The sequence below is a fragment of the Ursus maritimus genome, unplaced genomic scaffold (assembly GCF_017311325.1).
Source record: "Ursus maritimus isolate PB19 unplaced genomic scaffold, ASM1731132v1 scaffold_4, whole genome shotgun sequence".
In the NCBI taxonomy this organism is placed as follows: Eukaryota; Metazoa; Chordata; class Mammalia; order Carnivora; family Ursidae; genus Ursus; species Ursus maritimus.
In genome coordinates this window covers 53,350,383-53,366,965 of record NW_024426552.1, presented here as the reverse complement: position 1 = coordinate 53,366,965, position 16,583 = coordinate 53,350,383, and the positions used below count along the sequence as shown (strand labels likewise).

General features: G+C 37.2%; 1 protein-coding gene across 1 annotated transcript in view; it reads right to left on the bottom strand.

The window, feature by feature from the left end:
* Positions 1 to 1,523: 1,523 nt before the first annotated feature.
* Positions 1,524 to 16,583, bottom strand: part of LOC103677335 (T-cell receptor-associated transmembrane adapter 1) — a 32,732-nt gene continuing 17,672 nt past the window's right edge. Inside the window, exons 3-6 of the mRNA XM_008706606.2 lie at positions 15,807 to 15,843; positions 8,724 to 8,785; positions 6,594 to 6,682; positions 1,524 to 3,346 (exon numbers count right to left, since the gene is read on the bottom strand). Of these exons, the coding sequence (XP_008704828.1) occupies positions 3,089 to 3,346; positions 6,594 to 6,682; positions 8,724 to 8,785; positions 15,807 to 15,843 (446 nt within the window). The 3' untranslated portion in view covers positions 1,524 to 3,088. The remainder of the gene's footprint in view (positions 3,347 to 6,593; positions 6,683 to 8,723; positions 8,786 to 15,806; positions 15,844 to 16,583) is intronic.

Genomic DNA, 16,583 nt, shown 5'->3' with positions numbered 1-16,583 from the left:
GGCTCCCTCCTCAGTGGGGAGCCTGCTTCTCCCTCTCCTCCCTGCTCTCTCTTACTATCTCTCTCTCCATAAATAAAAATAAAATTTTTTTAAAAAAGATGTTTATTATAAACCCTAAGCAATCACTAAAATGACACAACAGACTTCTAACTAATAATCCATCAATAAAGATAAAATAGAGTCATTAAAAAATACCAATGTACAATTGGCCCTTGAACAACATGGTTTTGAACTGCATGGGATTGATTATATGCAGATTTTTTTATATAAATACAGTATTGTAAATGTATTTTCTCTTCCTCGTGATTTTTCTTAATATTTTCTTTCATTTATTTTATTGTAAGAATACAGTATATAATACAACGTACAAAATATGTGTTAATTGACTGTTTATGTTTATTTGGTAAGGCTTTCCAGTCAACAGGAGGCTATTAGTGGTTAAGTTTTGGGGGAGTCAAAAGTTTTATGTGGGTTTTTGACTGTGTGGGGGATTGTGCCTCTAACCCTTGTATTGTTCAAGTGTCAATTGTAATATAGAAGATGTCTTAAAAAGAGGAAAAAGATGAATGAAGAATAGAGGAGACAAATAGAAAACAGAGATCAAGAGTATTGCTTTGAACCCAACCATATCAATAACTGCATTAAATGAGAATGGTCTAAATACCCCAATTAAATGGCAGAGATTATCAGATTGGATTAAAAAGGAAAATAAACTATATGCTGCCTATAAAAATACATTTTAAATAGAGAGGATATAGGAGACTTGAAAAGCTCTATCAACCAAGATAACCTAATTGGTATTTAGAGAATATTCTATCTAACAAAAATAGACTATGTATTCTTTTCAAGTACACATCATCATTCACCAAGATAGACTATATTCTGGGCATTAAAGGAAGGCTCAATAAATTTAAAAGGATTCAAGCCATATGTTTTCTTACCACAATGGAGTTAAATTAGAAATCAATAACAAAAAGAGATCTGGAAACTCTTCGAATACTTGGAAGCCAAATAACACACTTCTGAATAACCAATAGGCCAAAGAAGGAATCAAAGGGAAATTAGAAATATTTGAAATAAAAATAACACAATATCAAAATTTCTGGTAGATTTATGAAACCAAATGCCTATTTTAGACAAGAAGAAAAGTCTCATTACTGACCTCAGTTTCCACCTTCAGAAGCTAAAAAAAGAACAGATGAAAACACAATAAACAGGAAAAAAATATAGATCAGATGGCAAATCGATGAAACAGAAAATATAAAAACAATAGAAAAATTATGTGAATGGTAACTGGTTCTTTGAGGAAATAAAAAAGTTGATAAATCTCTAATTAGACAGATGGGGGGGGAGAAGAAAATTCCCAGTATCAGAGAGAAGTTAAATCACTAGATTCTACAGATATTTAAAGGGCAATATGGGAATATTTTGAACAACTTCATGCCAATATATTTAACAACTTAATGAGAGGGACACATTTCTCAAAAGACACAAACTACCACGTTCACTCAACAGGACATAGGTAACTTGAAGAGTCTTTTATTTATTAAGGAATATAAATTTGTCATTAAAAACCTTCCAAATTAGAAGTCATCAAGTACATTTGATACATAAAACTCAAAATATTGAGTGGAATTCAAATGATATAAACCAGAGGCAAAAAATTCAAATATCTTCAGGAGCTAAGTAAATACTATCATTCAATGATGTAGATTCCTCTCTTTGTACATGGGTGCTCCTCCTTGTTCAGTTCTCAGAATTAGAATCTTCTCTTCAGGGATGCCCTTCTCTCCATTATTATTTCTCATTCTCCAGTATTCTTCATTGTATTTTTTTTATTAGTACGGATACTTTATTAACCTGATACTCATCTTTTCTACACATTTATAGTTCCCTGGAGGCAGGGCCTACCCTGTTTTACATCTGCTGCCCTCACTGTACACGACTTAGGGCCTACACTGCCCTAGGAGCTCAACAAAGAACTGAAGAAAGAATGAATAAAATCCACTAAGCTCCGGTTAGAGGGCAGGACTGACAGCTCACATATACACTTTCCTTGATCAGTGATGACTTGAGACCCAATTAAACTCCTATTCCAAATGGAGAAAGATAATAGAAAGATTTTTTTAAAATAACTATTTGGAGGGCAGTTTAGGAATTTAAATTGGGCACATACCTTGACCAAACTCTTGACCTTTTAGACATATATTCTATGGAGACTCACTGTGGACACTTTTTAAAGCAGCAATTCTTTTCCTAGGCATTTAGCCTCGAGAAGTCAGGTAAGACCTTAAACACGTGTGGAGACGCGTTCTTATTGCAATAGTATTTGTAAAGGTGAGAAACAGAACTTGGAAATGAGCTAAATGTACTTTCAAATTACTTGAATAAATTCTAATGTTGTCATCAATGAGATGCTATACAGGCATTAAAATGATAATATGTAACTGCATTTAGTTAAAAAAACAAGGAAAATAAACCCCCAATATATTAAGTGGAAAACGTTAAAATAATATGTGTAAGATAATCACTCCCTTTTCTTGGTAAGAAAGAAAGAGAGACAACTGATGTATGTACATATGGAAAGTTGTTCATCGTGATTATCTCTGGCTAGTGGAATATCCAAATTCTTTTCTATATGTGTTTACTGTTACAAGGAGCATGAATTAACTTTATAATTTTAAAAAGCAATAAGGATACTTCCATTTGGAAACAATACTTCTTAAGAAGACTCTTCCACTTCTCGTAGGAATATATTTAATGTCCCATGTCTTTCAATCAGAAATTTCTTTCAATTAAGGGGTGAAAAAGGAAAAATATTTTTTAAAAGGTGGCTTTTATTTTTCTTTCAACTTGATTTTACTTTACATTCCGCTACCAGGCATTTGTTAAGCAAATTCAAATAGCTAATGTTCATGGCATTACATTTGGTGTACAAGAACATAGACTCTGATAAGTGGTAAGCCACCATCCCACTAACAAATGGTTTAGATTGTCACTCTCCCAAATCATGTTGCGTCCTATAGGGATTTTGTTTTCTTTAACATCTCCAGTAAGAGCTGGGTTATTGAGCTAGGTCATAGTCCAGCTAGTTTATAGATTCTTTCTTTGCACGAATCAATCCAAACAGTCTGATGGGATCATCATGAACATTTTCCTCTGTTTCCTGGCTCTCAAGTGGGAAATTGTCTACCGAAGTGCTCTGAGAAAGGCTGGCATCCACTGCACGTAACTGCCCATCTTCATCCTTGTCTAACAAATAAGTATTCTCTTTCTTGGGCTTTCTGTGCTTCCCCTCACAGCTGTGATCCAGTGAGGCGTAGAACATCTGTGGTTCCTCGGTTGCCTAAAAAGAAAGGCATGTTAATTTTTCGTTGTTATCTCATTCTTTAACTTTGACGACTTCTGGAAATTTCTAAGATCCATGAAAAACAAGCAGCTTGTTTTCTGGGCCTTGGCTACCTTGTTTTGCCAAATTGGTCAGGTAGGATGACAACAAAAACAATAGTCAACTCAAGACTTTTGAGTAGAAAAATGCTTAGATGAAACTTTTGTGTATGTATTTTTATTTCTTTCTTATACACAAAATATACATGAACATTTTATTTTTTTGAAGATTTTATCTATTTATTTATTTATTAGAGAGAGAGAGTGTGTGTGTGCATGCACAGGCAGGCTCCCTGCAAGGAGCCCAACATGGGACTTGATCCCAGGGCCCTGGGATCATGACCTGAGCTGAAGGTAGACACTCAACCGACTGAGCCACCCAGGTGCCCCGTACGTGAACATTTTAGATGGACTCTCATGTGCCTCTCCCCTGCCTTCACCTTAGGTAGCTCTTGCCCTGTGTTGCCTTGACCAAGTGACAATGCTCCAATTTGTTAAACTGGGAACGAGCATGATAGGAAGGAATTTAATGAATCTCAAAATCTACTTTGCATATGTTTAATAACTGGTCATTTGAGGTCCCCACAAAGGTCCCCACTTTTCCTACCTTTTTGAGATTCAAAAGTATAAAATGTAAAGATTCAGAAGTACAAAGATGACAGTATCCATTTCCGTGACTGGCATCTGGCCAGAATTACAGTTTTCCATCTCCCCCCATTATTTCCTTCTTGCCTGCCTGGCCCCAGGTTCCCTTTGAGCTCATTTCAGGCCAGGCTTGGAGATCTCTATTTCTGTACTTACAACTGAAAGCATTTTAAATAATGTATGTTTGGTCAACAGTTGGTCAACTTTATCAAGCGCTGCAGAATTCCAAGAATGTGAGTCCTGAGAAAGGATCACAGATTGCACATTAAGAGTCACTTGAGACTTCCAGAGAATGGTTTCAGTTGAGTGTATGGGTGGAAAAAATATGGCCAGAAGTAAAAGAATGTGTATCTATGGAAACAGTAGAGGAAAGTAAGAATCAGTTTAAGAATTAGAGAGACACACAGGTAGAAGGCTAATTCTGTTGTCTTGTTTGTTTTTGTTTTTAAATATTGGGGTGATTCGTGCATATTGGTAGGTAAATAGTAATGATTCTTGAAAGAAAAAATGGAAAATGGAGACTAATTAAATACTTGAAGATGCAAGATCTTGAAAGCAATAGAGCAAATGATCAGGAGCATAAATTGGTATCGGCTTAGGAAGGGAGAGTGGGTACTTCTGACCTAGGAGGGAAAGGCAAGGTCGGTGGGGGACGGGGACACAAAGAGGAGAGGAACAAGCTCACACTTGTGTCCCTCTCTTTGTTTTATGATATAGGAACTCTGTGGACTCATTTTATTATTAGGTTTCCCGATGAACTCTTCCTAGTTAATGGTAGATGTAGATATTGAAATCACAACTTCTGAACCATGCACATCATTTTTAAAGGGCAAGGAGATTTTTCTTTTCCAGCAGATACTTTATCCATAAAGCTTTCTGCATAATATTGTAGACTGCCTTTGTAATTGACCAAAGTAAGTGTTGTAGTAGTTTGTAGTAGCAAACTGGGTAGCGATTTTGATGCTCACGATCGTTCTAATGAAGTGGAATTGGGCAAATATAAAGAAATTACATTTAATTTGTGAAATCAAATATGTGAGAAAGGTATAATAGCATAAAGGCTGATCTCCTTAGGAGTATCTTTAAATAAATAGTTTATAAGATAGCAGGCTTTTAAAGACATTTTAAGCTCTGCACAATTTCCATTCGAGTAAAAACCAGATGCACCACAATTCCTATGTCCTAAATAGCAACTTTTGTTACGAATTTTCAGCTCTTTTACAATTAAGGTGTTGTGAATCTACATTTCAGATGGTGTGGTTATATTTTAGCCTTCTCTAAGGGTTTTTTCTTTATTATCATGGATTTAGCAGGTCATATTAGAACATGCAGGTTTTCATACCTTTTATCTAAAAAATTTTTTTACCATTAATCAAACATCAGATGACAGATTTGTGCATCAGAAAGTGACTTCATGGTCTGCTTAAACCTTACCACATCTTGGTTTTTTTAAAACTTCAAGAATTCTGATTTCTTGGTGGATTCATAGAGAGGAAAAGAGAAAAATTCTATCTTAATGGGAAGTTTTCAAGATGTGACCCATCTTAGGAAGGAGACTATTTTCTGTTAGACAGGACTAAGTTCAGATTCTCTTTCTACTTAGTACCTGAGTGCTTTAGGGCAAGTTTTTCATCCTTCTCAATCCTCTGTCAAATGGGAGAAATAATGCTGTTTCCCTCATAAAACTCTACGATGATAATACATGTAAAGCACATATGACAAGGCCCGTCACATAACGACTGCATAGGAAATTCTGGCTGGCCCTCTGACTTTCTAGGGAGTAGCAAGAGAACACATAATTGAAGGGACAAGATCTAGGAGGGAAAGGAAGAAGAACTCTTTAAACTGAAATGTGTAACATTTCAACAGCATGTAGACTAAGAATTGTAAGTGGCCTGAGGAGGTTGAACTGATGGTGGTAGGAAAAGGAAAAGCTATCCATTTCTTCTTGGGTTTTCATATGTTTCTGCTTGCGTTTATGTCCTATCTGACCCTACACAAGCTGTGTGAAAATCTCTTGACATCAACCTACAGCCATAGAACTTGTGTTAAAATTTACACTCATTTGCCTTATAAAATAGAAGTATGGTCTTTTATATCCAGCTAATTTATCTCTTAACTAAAGCTCTCTCTCTCTCTCTCTCTGCGCCCCCCCCACTCCCTCTCCTCTCTCTCTCTCTCCTTTTCTCTCCCCTCCCCCCATCTGTCTTATAAGGATTATATATGTGTCAACTTTAATGTTTATCTTTGTGATGTACCTAACTTTTTTCAATCCGAAAGAACAAGCTTAATTGATTAAGAAGAGAATCCACTTTTTCCTTCAACCTATTGACTCTGTAATGGTACATAATTTTGACTTTTCGAGTGAGGTTCTGAGTGCTGTTTACTTGCCTTTGAGGTTCCCTTAGAGCTCAGGTCCCAGAACTTGACACTGATTTGGCCTGTAAAATCTCAGACTGCTTCACATGTGAGTCAGAATGTGGTGCTCTTATATTCTTGACACATGCAGCTGTGCTCGGATCTAGGCGAGTTCGACCCTTAATACGGACAACAAAACTCACCTGTGCAGGCGGGGTGGCTTCTTGCAGTTTATTTGTACATCTCTCTGGTCGAGCTTTCATTTGTTCATAGCAGTTTTCATCCACTGGTTCTTGGGAGTTGAAAAGATCATGATTTACAATGGAAAAATGAAAAATGCTGGCACAAATACAAATACTTGACCCAAACCACACTTAGCTGTACATGTGAAACCCCCAAGAATCATTCAGCTTGTCTTTTTTTGTGGAGATGCAAAAAAGTAAGGAAGCATAAACCATTTTCTGCAGATCAGAATGTGAAGAAGTCTTTAACCCCACAGAGTTAGTAATAAGACAAAAGAAGCTCACTTGGGATAAAGACTAGATCATATTAATTTATGCCATTGCAGGACATGATGGGCTCAACTTAAGAGATCCCATGTGTTCGCTTCCATTTGGGTGATTGCAAATGGTGCACGGCGGCACAGCACAGGGCACCTGCGCTCATGATTGCAATTTCGTCATTTTTCCCGTGAGTAAGAAGTTTTACTCAGAGGCATTTAAACACCTATGTCTTATTTTTGAAAAGGAATGTTTAGATTATGTTTTTTGTCCCATGAATTAGTGGCAGCACAGCCAGGCTGTTTGGGGGGCCTGGAGCTCTGTAATGGTGCTCCTAAGTATTTGGAGTTTTTGTGCAGTGTCCAATAGCCGGCAGACCTGCAGTCATTTCATCCCATAGGGACATGCTTATTAAACCATCCATCCCTTTCTTCCCCCAGATATGCCTGTTTGAAAGGGAGAAGAAAGAGAGAAAGTGACTTGTCGAATGGCCAGTCGCCTAGCGGAAATGTGGATTGAACTGAATTGATCCCATAAAAAAAAGATATATTTACTACAATGCAAGTTATCTTATAATCAATCATTCAATCCTTTCTGAAAAGCAACACAGAGGAATGATATTTCTCGAAGCATGGTCTATGGAAAACATGCATTGGACTTAGCTGGAAATTTTTCAACTAGCAAATTCCTAAACCTTATTCCTCAACATCACTAAATCAGAATGTGTGGGGTGGCACCTATGCTCCCTTAGATATGGCAATTGCAGGTATGGTGGGCTTTGCACCACCAGGTACAGAAGAATTGAAATCTCAAATATTACAGATGGGCACGATGATTCTGCAAAGTGAAACAGGAGGGCAAATTATTTTTAACAGGATAGTCCTAAAAAATATTTCTGATTTCTCAGAGTATAGAGATTAGAGATTAGAAGATACTTTAAAAGGAAGGAAAAGACAAAGATTAAATACATTTTTAAAAAATTAAATAAAATTTTGAATCCTTTAATATTCTCACATTCCTAACTTAGGAGAATTTCATATACAGAGATTTAGATGGCTTAGATTGGATAATCAGAGATTCAGATAGTTTAGTCCATTTCTGGAAATCTTTGTTAACCCCCAAATCATGAGTGAAGTGAAGTGCTTGCGGGTGCAAGGATGGGGTTAAATGCTAGCATTTAGCCTCATGGCTTCTCTCATCAGAGCTCTGGGATCATATCATGATTATCTGCTTTAAGGAGTTTAGTGGCATTTTGTTTAGGGGTGGTTGGGATGTTTCAAGCAATAAGGGATGCTAGGAATTGAGAAGTACTTGTTACCTAAGAACAAACAATGTATAACCTAGTCAGTGGTGATTTAGCTCTTCTGTCTCCCCACTTGCCATCATTGTAGCCCTAGATTCTCTGCTTAACATGAGCAGTTAAAGCAAGGGAAACCAGAGAACATGCTCCTTGTTCCAGATTATTCACTGTAGATTTGCTTTTGTAGACCGAGAGCAAAGCTCTGTTTCCCTGAGCCATTTTCTGTTCTAGAAATAGCTTTATTTCATAGAATCGTGTGTGCCAAAATTCATGGTAATAGAGTCCCCTGTATTCACATTTCTACTGCAGTAAAATGAAGAGAATATAGAAAAACAGGATGTTGCAATACAATTTATAATATGCAGCTTTGGAAATATATACTAAATAATATGCTAGACGTTATTGAATCTATGGTTACCTTCAGGATATTTAAATGTGATTGCAACCAAAAATAAGCCACCTCAAATGCTGTGGAATTAAGGGGAGGGTATTAATTTATAGATAAATATAATTTCTGGAAAAATAAAACTTACCTGGGACTATGTCATCTAAGTTACCATAAATTGGTGCGTCTTCAGTATAATACTCATCGTCCCTATAATAGTGAAAAATAATTTATCTTATTAGAATCTACTTCATACATAGTTCTTAGCTACTTTCTCGGCTAAATTCAATATATGATTGCGTGTTCTTGTTTATCCTCAGCCAACCAAGGTAGATATATTTATGTACAAGTGAATGGATGCGGAAGTGCATGAATGCCCACGGGCGTGTGTGTGTGTATACATCGGAACAGGTGTTTTTTGGATCTTTCAGGAAATAACAATAGCAAATACTGATTTAACACTTCCGTTTGTCAGATGCTACTTGAACTGCATTTTCTATATTCATTTATTCTATTCTAACAACAATCCAGACCAGACAGGCACTATCACACCCCCATTTTATAGATAAGAAATTTGAGGCACAGAGAGGTCATATAATTTGAAGGTCAGAAGACTAGTAAGTGGCAGAGCTGGGACTAGAACCGAGGTTATCTGTACTCTTAACTGTACATTGTACTGCCAGTTTACTTGCCCACAGTATCACTCTGAATAATCCTCTAAAACGATGTTTACTAAGTAAATACGAATCAACAATGATGCTTAAAAAATACAAGGCCAAAGAGATACTGTAGAATCAGCTTGGCAGATGTCCAGATGTAAAATGATTGCTCACCTGTTATATCCAGATGCTGTGCTAAATGTTTTATATACAGTATACCAACGTCCTAGGGAAATTTTGCAAAAATAGTATTTCCCACTTTATAGATGGGAAGTCTGAGAGTCAGAGAGATTAACATATTTTCCCTAGCCTTATGTGTAATGCCTGCAGTAAGTACCAATTCTGAAAGCTTTCCTTTATGCCAGTGCTCACTTAGCCCTCAGAACAACTCCGAGATAGATATATATTTAAATCCCCGCCGTGCATATGCGGACTCTGCAACCCCTAGAGTTACACTGTGCAAAGACAAAGGTAGAAACTTGCAGTGCTAGGATCGTAATGCAAGTCTGGTGCAAAAGCCCTGAATATCTGCTCTTGATGTTTGATTCAATTTCCTTACGGCTTCATCTGAGAAGTCCTTTTAGGATTAGAGTAGACATCCTATCATTTTCACCAGACCACGACAATGGCCCTGGGGACCAGCTTTCACAATGGCAGGCTGGGAACAGAGGAACATATCAGGCAGTGAGAGTGGCATTTCATAAAATAGTAGCAACTGCTTTAACTTTGAGATTACAGATCATCAAGAGCTGGAGGGAATTGCATGAGAAGAAAAATGAACGCTTATCTCAAGGCATAACACCTATAGTACTCCCTATGCTTTTGAAAGAAGACACAGCATATGTAAATAGTAAGTAGGTGTCCTTAAAAAAAACAGATCAAATGATACTTCTACGAAATGGCTTGAAAAGTCCAGATGCTGGCATGTATTTCTCTTATCTGATAACAAAGGAACTCATCTGTAACCTTTCCTTCCATCAGAAATTCAGTACAGCTTAATACTGGGATATGGAATTGTCCCTGTTCATGGTTTTTCTCTGGCTATGCAAAGAATATAATAGCAAAAGGTGAAGAATTTTTAATAAGACAATCCATCCATTTTCCTAGCTCGCATAGATAACAGATACAACCTGCAAATGATAAATCATGTCCAAAAAATGAATATCATTTCATTCCCTATGAATGAAAATAAGATGTGATTTATAATCCAGTGCCCTGTGTCTACAGGCAGGTTTCAAATGATTAATCATCCCAAGTAAACTATTATAAAGGAATAATTGCCTAACCAACAAATTAAAACATATATTTTTACTTAACAATGCCAAATAGCTTCAGCGTATTATAAATACCTAATAAACTTTAAGCATAAATGTTTGGTAGTGTTTTATATGGAAGATCAACTACTATTAAAAATAGATTAATAAATAAGCCCATATCCCAGGGACAAGTGCATTGCTCCGAACATGCCTGAAATGACCCTCTGACCAATAAGCACATTTACTAACACTCCAAAATTTGAAATAATATTAATTGTATCTTTTACTATTTTCTACTTTCACATATATTTTCCTCAGTCCCTATTTTTTTCCATTTCTTTTTTTTTTTTTTGCATTTTTTTAATTTAAAATTTTTACTATCTTATGTTGGTCACCATACAGTACATCATTAGTTTTTGATGTAGTGTTCCATGATTCATTGTTTGAGTATAACACCCAGTGCTCCATGCAATACGTGCCCTCCTTAATACCCATCATCGAGACAGTCCCTCCCCCACCCCCCTCCCCTCTGAAGCCCTCAGTTTGTTTCCCAGAGTCCACGGTCTCTCATGGTTCATTCCTACTTCTGTTTACTCCCCCTTTTCTTTAGAAGTTTTAATTTCATCGTTATTTTATTGTGAAGTCCTTTTAGAAAAATGCTTAAAGACTTCATTATCTAAGTAGATTAAATAAGTAAATTCAATTTTTAAAAAACATTACTTCTATCTGAGTGACTTTGGACATCAATTCTCTGAGTTTCAATTTCCTTATTTATAAAACAAGTTTATTGAACTATTTAGTCACTATTGTTCTTTTCAACTCTGAAATTCTATAATATAAATGTAGTGTTCTAATATTCAAGGAAAAATTAAAGATATTTCTGTAAAACTGAATAAAACTATTTTAAGGGGCTGGAAAGTTGTCAGATTGAGGAAAAAGCAAGCTTAGAGGTCTGTTAGAAATTGGTTTTGGTGTTACCTTGATTTGCTTAATAGGTTTTTCTTTAAATTGGCAGGTATATATATGCTTGGGCTCCACTGGTGTATAAATGTTATTTAAAGCCATAAGAAAAGATAAAACTACTTTCTGGAATGAGTATAGTTAGAGAAGAGGTTCATTAGATGAGCCCTGAGCACTCTGATGTCAAAGGTTCAGGAGTCAGCAAAGGACAAGGAGTCAATGGTGAGGAGGGAAATGATAGAGGAGAGGACCCAGAGCCTGGAGAAATAAGTGTTTCAAGAAGGAGAGAGTGTCAATGTGTCACATGCTATAGATGGACTGCGTACAAAGACACTAGGATTTGGACATGTGGATTTCATCGGTGACCTTGACAAGAGCTGAACTGGCAGATTATTGAAGGCAGAAAATTGAATAGAGTAGGTTCAAGAAGAAAAAGAGAAGAGGAGAAGCAAGCAAATATGGACAGAATGTAGATGGAACGTTCATGTTTTGCTACAAAGGATACAGAGCAAAGTAGAGGTAGCTGTAGGCGATCTAGTATCAAGAAGACTTTTTCTTTCTTTCTTTCTGAAACAATTTTATTATATATTGATGAGAATAATGCAAAAGGAGCAGAAAAAGCAATGATGCAGGAGAGAAAATGGAAGGTTGCTGGAGGGACGTGTTTCTGAGTACATGCTCACTGAATTTTTGCTTTCTTTGGTAGGGACAATGCCATGGGTGTGGGTATCTTGAACTTGGGGTGCAAGGACCAAATATAGACCCCTGGTCTTGGGGACCTCAGCACTGGCTTTGTGTGGTTGGAGATTAAGAAGTGAATCCACTGGTGTTCCCTGGGAGGGGGATCTCAGAGCAATGATACCGAATACTGCTTCATACTAAATTTTATTCTCTTGATCAGTGTTCCAGTTTTCTTCTAGTATATCCATTTCTTTGTAAAGTCCATTAAACACAAGGCACTTATATTGCCAGTGCTTTGGAATACTTACAAAGAAGGGTCTTTTGCCAAAGTTTTGGGGAAAGGAGACTGGAAAGATCTGCCAGCATGAAGAATTCTAAAATTACAGGCAAAGACACTGAAAGCAGAGACACAGAGCTGGGGGTGACACAAAGACAATTGAGAATAAGGTTTTTGGAACCTATCCATACTTCTCAAGGATTCTTAAGAAGAAATGCTTAAGAAGGGACTGGACTTTTTTGCAGTCACACAGGGGCGGAACTTGGCTTATTTGTACATTAAAACAAATAAACAGAAGCCTGGAAAACTTGGAGCTATTTTGGTTACAAGCATGGCAGTGATCACAGTGAGGACTTCATCCGCACATCCACTTGGAAGGCTCAGAGGTCTAGGAAGGCTACCCAGAAGTTCTCTTGTTGGGGATGCCTGAGTGGCTCAGTCGGTTAAGCGTCTGCCTTCAGCTCAGGTCATCATCCCACAGTTCTAGGATGGAGCCCCGCGTGGGCTCCCTGCTCAGGGGGGAGTCTGTTTCTTCCTCTCCCTCTGCCCTTCCTCCTGCTTGTGCTCATTCTCTCTCAAATTAAATAAATAAATAAATAAATAAATAAATAAATAAATAAATAAAATCTTAAAAAGTTCTCTTGTCATAAATTTTCTCAGGCGAGGAGGACAGCTGAGACCAAAAGTCTGGTCCAGGGCACTAGGTTAGTGTATTTAGTAAAGAGGGAAGTGAAAGGAGCTTGCAGGGCTCCAGAAATCCAAAAATCATCTTAAGGTAGGACAATGGCTGGGATGAGACATGTTCTGTCATAAAAGCACCTTTCAGTGCCATCACGAGCAGAGCACGCGAAAGCTGCTGAGAATCTGTCCTAAGGTTTTTGAGAGAGACTCTGAATCTGAGGAGTCACGATACATTTAAAGTAGTTGGTTTTTTGTTTTGTTTTGTTTTGTCTTTTAAAGTAGTTGTACACCTGAACTGATTTCCCAAATGAGAGGATAAATACATGGCAAATGCGCAGGAATTTTCTTAGACCTTAATTTTCACCCTATAAAGCAGTATCTTATTTTTAACCCACTATGCTTCGTAGGGAAGTGCCCATTACACTCTGTATTGTCCAGCTGATGCAGCTGAAGTCACCAGTGCCCATTTTGCTGAGACTACAAGCCTAGCGATTATAAGAGTTTGGTTAAGACCCAGACTTCTCTAGATCTCAAATCCATGATATGCCCACCGTATTATCCCCCTAACACAGATAAAAAAACCAGAATTGTGTAGAATTATGTTGTAAAGAATTTTTTAAAAAGATTTTATTTATTTGACACAGAGAGAGAGCACAAGCAGGGGCAGAGAGAGAGGGAGTAGCAGACTCGCCGCTGAGCAGAGAGCCTATCATGGGGTTCGATCCCGGACCCTGGGATCATGACCTGAGCAGAAGACAGATGCTTAACCAACTGAGCCACCCGGATGCCCCTAGAATTATGTTTTAAAGGAAAAGTAAAGTGGCCCGGGGTAAATACCAGGAAGTGTGTACCAGACTTTCTGTTACACAGCGGTGCTACATTGTCCTTAAAGTGATCACATTTTGGACCTACAGTGCAGGAAGGCAGGGATTTGGGGAAGCAGGAAGATCAGATCCCAGAAGCATGGCTTCCCGCCTAAACCGATGTTGAGTAGGGGCAGAGTGAGCGTTCAATGGGGAGCCCTAACCTCAAACCATCTAAGAACTGAGGGGCATCCCTAATTTTATTTCTACCTAAGAAAGATAGCCTTTATTTCCACTTTATAGCTGTTTAAATGTTGAAGTTTTAATGGTTGGAAATAGTTTCACCCTGGCTTGTTTTTTTCCTGGAGCTCCATGCCCTTCCTACAAAGGTGATTTGGGCTCCCAAGCTACGTAATCAGAAATAGACAAGCTGTGAAGTACATACATAATTAACATGCCAGCCACTTGGTATAGATAAAATCTGCCTTGTATAGTCAAATTATGCCTGACTTGAGATTTATTTCAATAGATAACAGATTACTAGATCCACGAGGGACAATCTGCATTTTTCCATCTTTGCATCTCTTGTCTAGCACAACTCCTATTTGTTGAATGAATATTTATTGAATGAATGAATGAATGTTATAAAAGAACCAACCTCTTTTTCACACTGGCCCTATAGGTAAGAGCCTGCTTACTATAAGATGGGTATTTTATCAGTTTTCCCTTCTGACTCTTAACATCCCAATCTAAGAGTACCAACCCAGTCTTTAGCACAATGATCAAATCACTGGACTTTCTATCACATGGCATCTTAATTGCCTTTCAAATGACAAGTATCAAATCAATTGTCCAAGAGATTAACTTCCACATGGAAAATCCATATAGGATTTTCTTTGTCACGTTGTGTGTTGTAACCAAATCAGCAAATCTCTCTTGATATGAGATAATGCATTGAAATTTATCTCCTGTTATAGAATCCAATGGTAAATCATAAAAATAAAGATTTTCTTCTTTGTATGAATGTGCCTGCAGCCTACATCCTGAATTTGTCAGAGTTATTTCCACATGGAGAAAAATTTTAAAAAGACCTTTTAGAAGCTAACAGAAAGCTTATAATCTTATCCTACCCAGTGAGAAAGCTCTGTGTTTGTGAAAGACCTTTCTGCCTTTCAGTCTACAATTTCAGAAAGGTCTTGAAGAGTCCTCTAGGAAATGCTCTATATTTAGATTTTTTTATCCTAAAGGAGAAATCTCCAATCTAATAACACATTTGGCTCAGAATATACCACACAAGAAAATGAAAATTCTTTGCTATGATATATGCTATAAAACTCCTTTGTTAAAAAAAAATCATACAAATTTCTCTGCAATTAGGTCAACAGGTATCAACGAGAATACATTATATCTGTAACCATATATTATTTTAGGGTTGATTTATCACATTTCCCCATTGATTGACATTGCTCTTAAAAGCAGCACACCACAAAGCATCCTTATCTAAGTATGTCTATATATCTTAAATTTTATTAGGTATTGCCAGATTTCTTTTCCACCTTGGTTTCTTAAGGGCCCCACAATTCCATATATAATTAGACTGCATTCTTACAATCTGATCTGAACCATAATCTAGGGTATATCCATCTGAAATTGACAAGAATTCTGTAGATACCTGGTTAGTGTCTCATTTTGTCCCTTAACCAGCTCTCTTATTGACTCAGGATGAGTAAGTAACGAGGGAAGATAATATTATAGCTTTTGATCTTCACGGAGGAGTAAAAGTAACTAAAAATGACTTTTCGTTTTATTTTTACCCAAATGTGACATCCCTGAGCCAAACCTATAAGAAATATAGCATTTGTTATGCCCCTTTATTACTTGGGAGTTATAATACATAACTTATTTTCTACATACCTGGGAATGTAGTCTTCAGAGTACCTGTACATGTTATCTGAAAGATATTAAAAATAGACAAATTAAAAGAAATGTTGACATACATTTAAACCTTCTAGAGAATGTTGTGAGGGGAGCTTAGCCTCAGTGTCAGTTAATATCATAAATCAAGACACTTGGCCACGACCACCAGTCATAAAGATCTTCTCTGATTTGGGCCAATCATATATTCTCTCTTGGTAATTTGAGAAGGAAATACAAGTGCAGCTTGGAAGTGATGTGGGGCCCGGATGTGTGGGCGTTTTATGGACGGGAAACACCAAGCTATGAACGTGGGGACCTCTGCTGGTGCCTTTGCTGTGGGGCAGTCCGTCGTGGGTGGGCTTGCTGTCCCTTCTGTGTTCACGTTTCATCAAACACTTCTGCTTCCTTCTGTCAGATTTCCCTGGTTGCTCTTGCTGATTTGAATAAGCTTTTCTTCCTTACCCAAACAAACGAATGAATGAAAACAAAGCACAAAACAAAACAAATCCTCGAAGACTTAATTACCTATTTTTGAAGTGTCTATGAACACTGTTGTCATGTGAACAACAACATCAAAATTATGTTCAGGAAGTTTGTTGTGACTCTGTTTCATCTACATGGGGCAAATAGAAGTAAGGAGAGGTGGGGATTCTAGGAGAAGAGATCTGGGAAAAGTAGGGAACACAGTCTAAAAATAAAGCACAGATTGGCTTTTAAAAGGAACAGTATACTGGTCTGCAGTAACAATATTCACTGGAGATCTGATGTAGGATC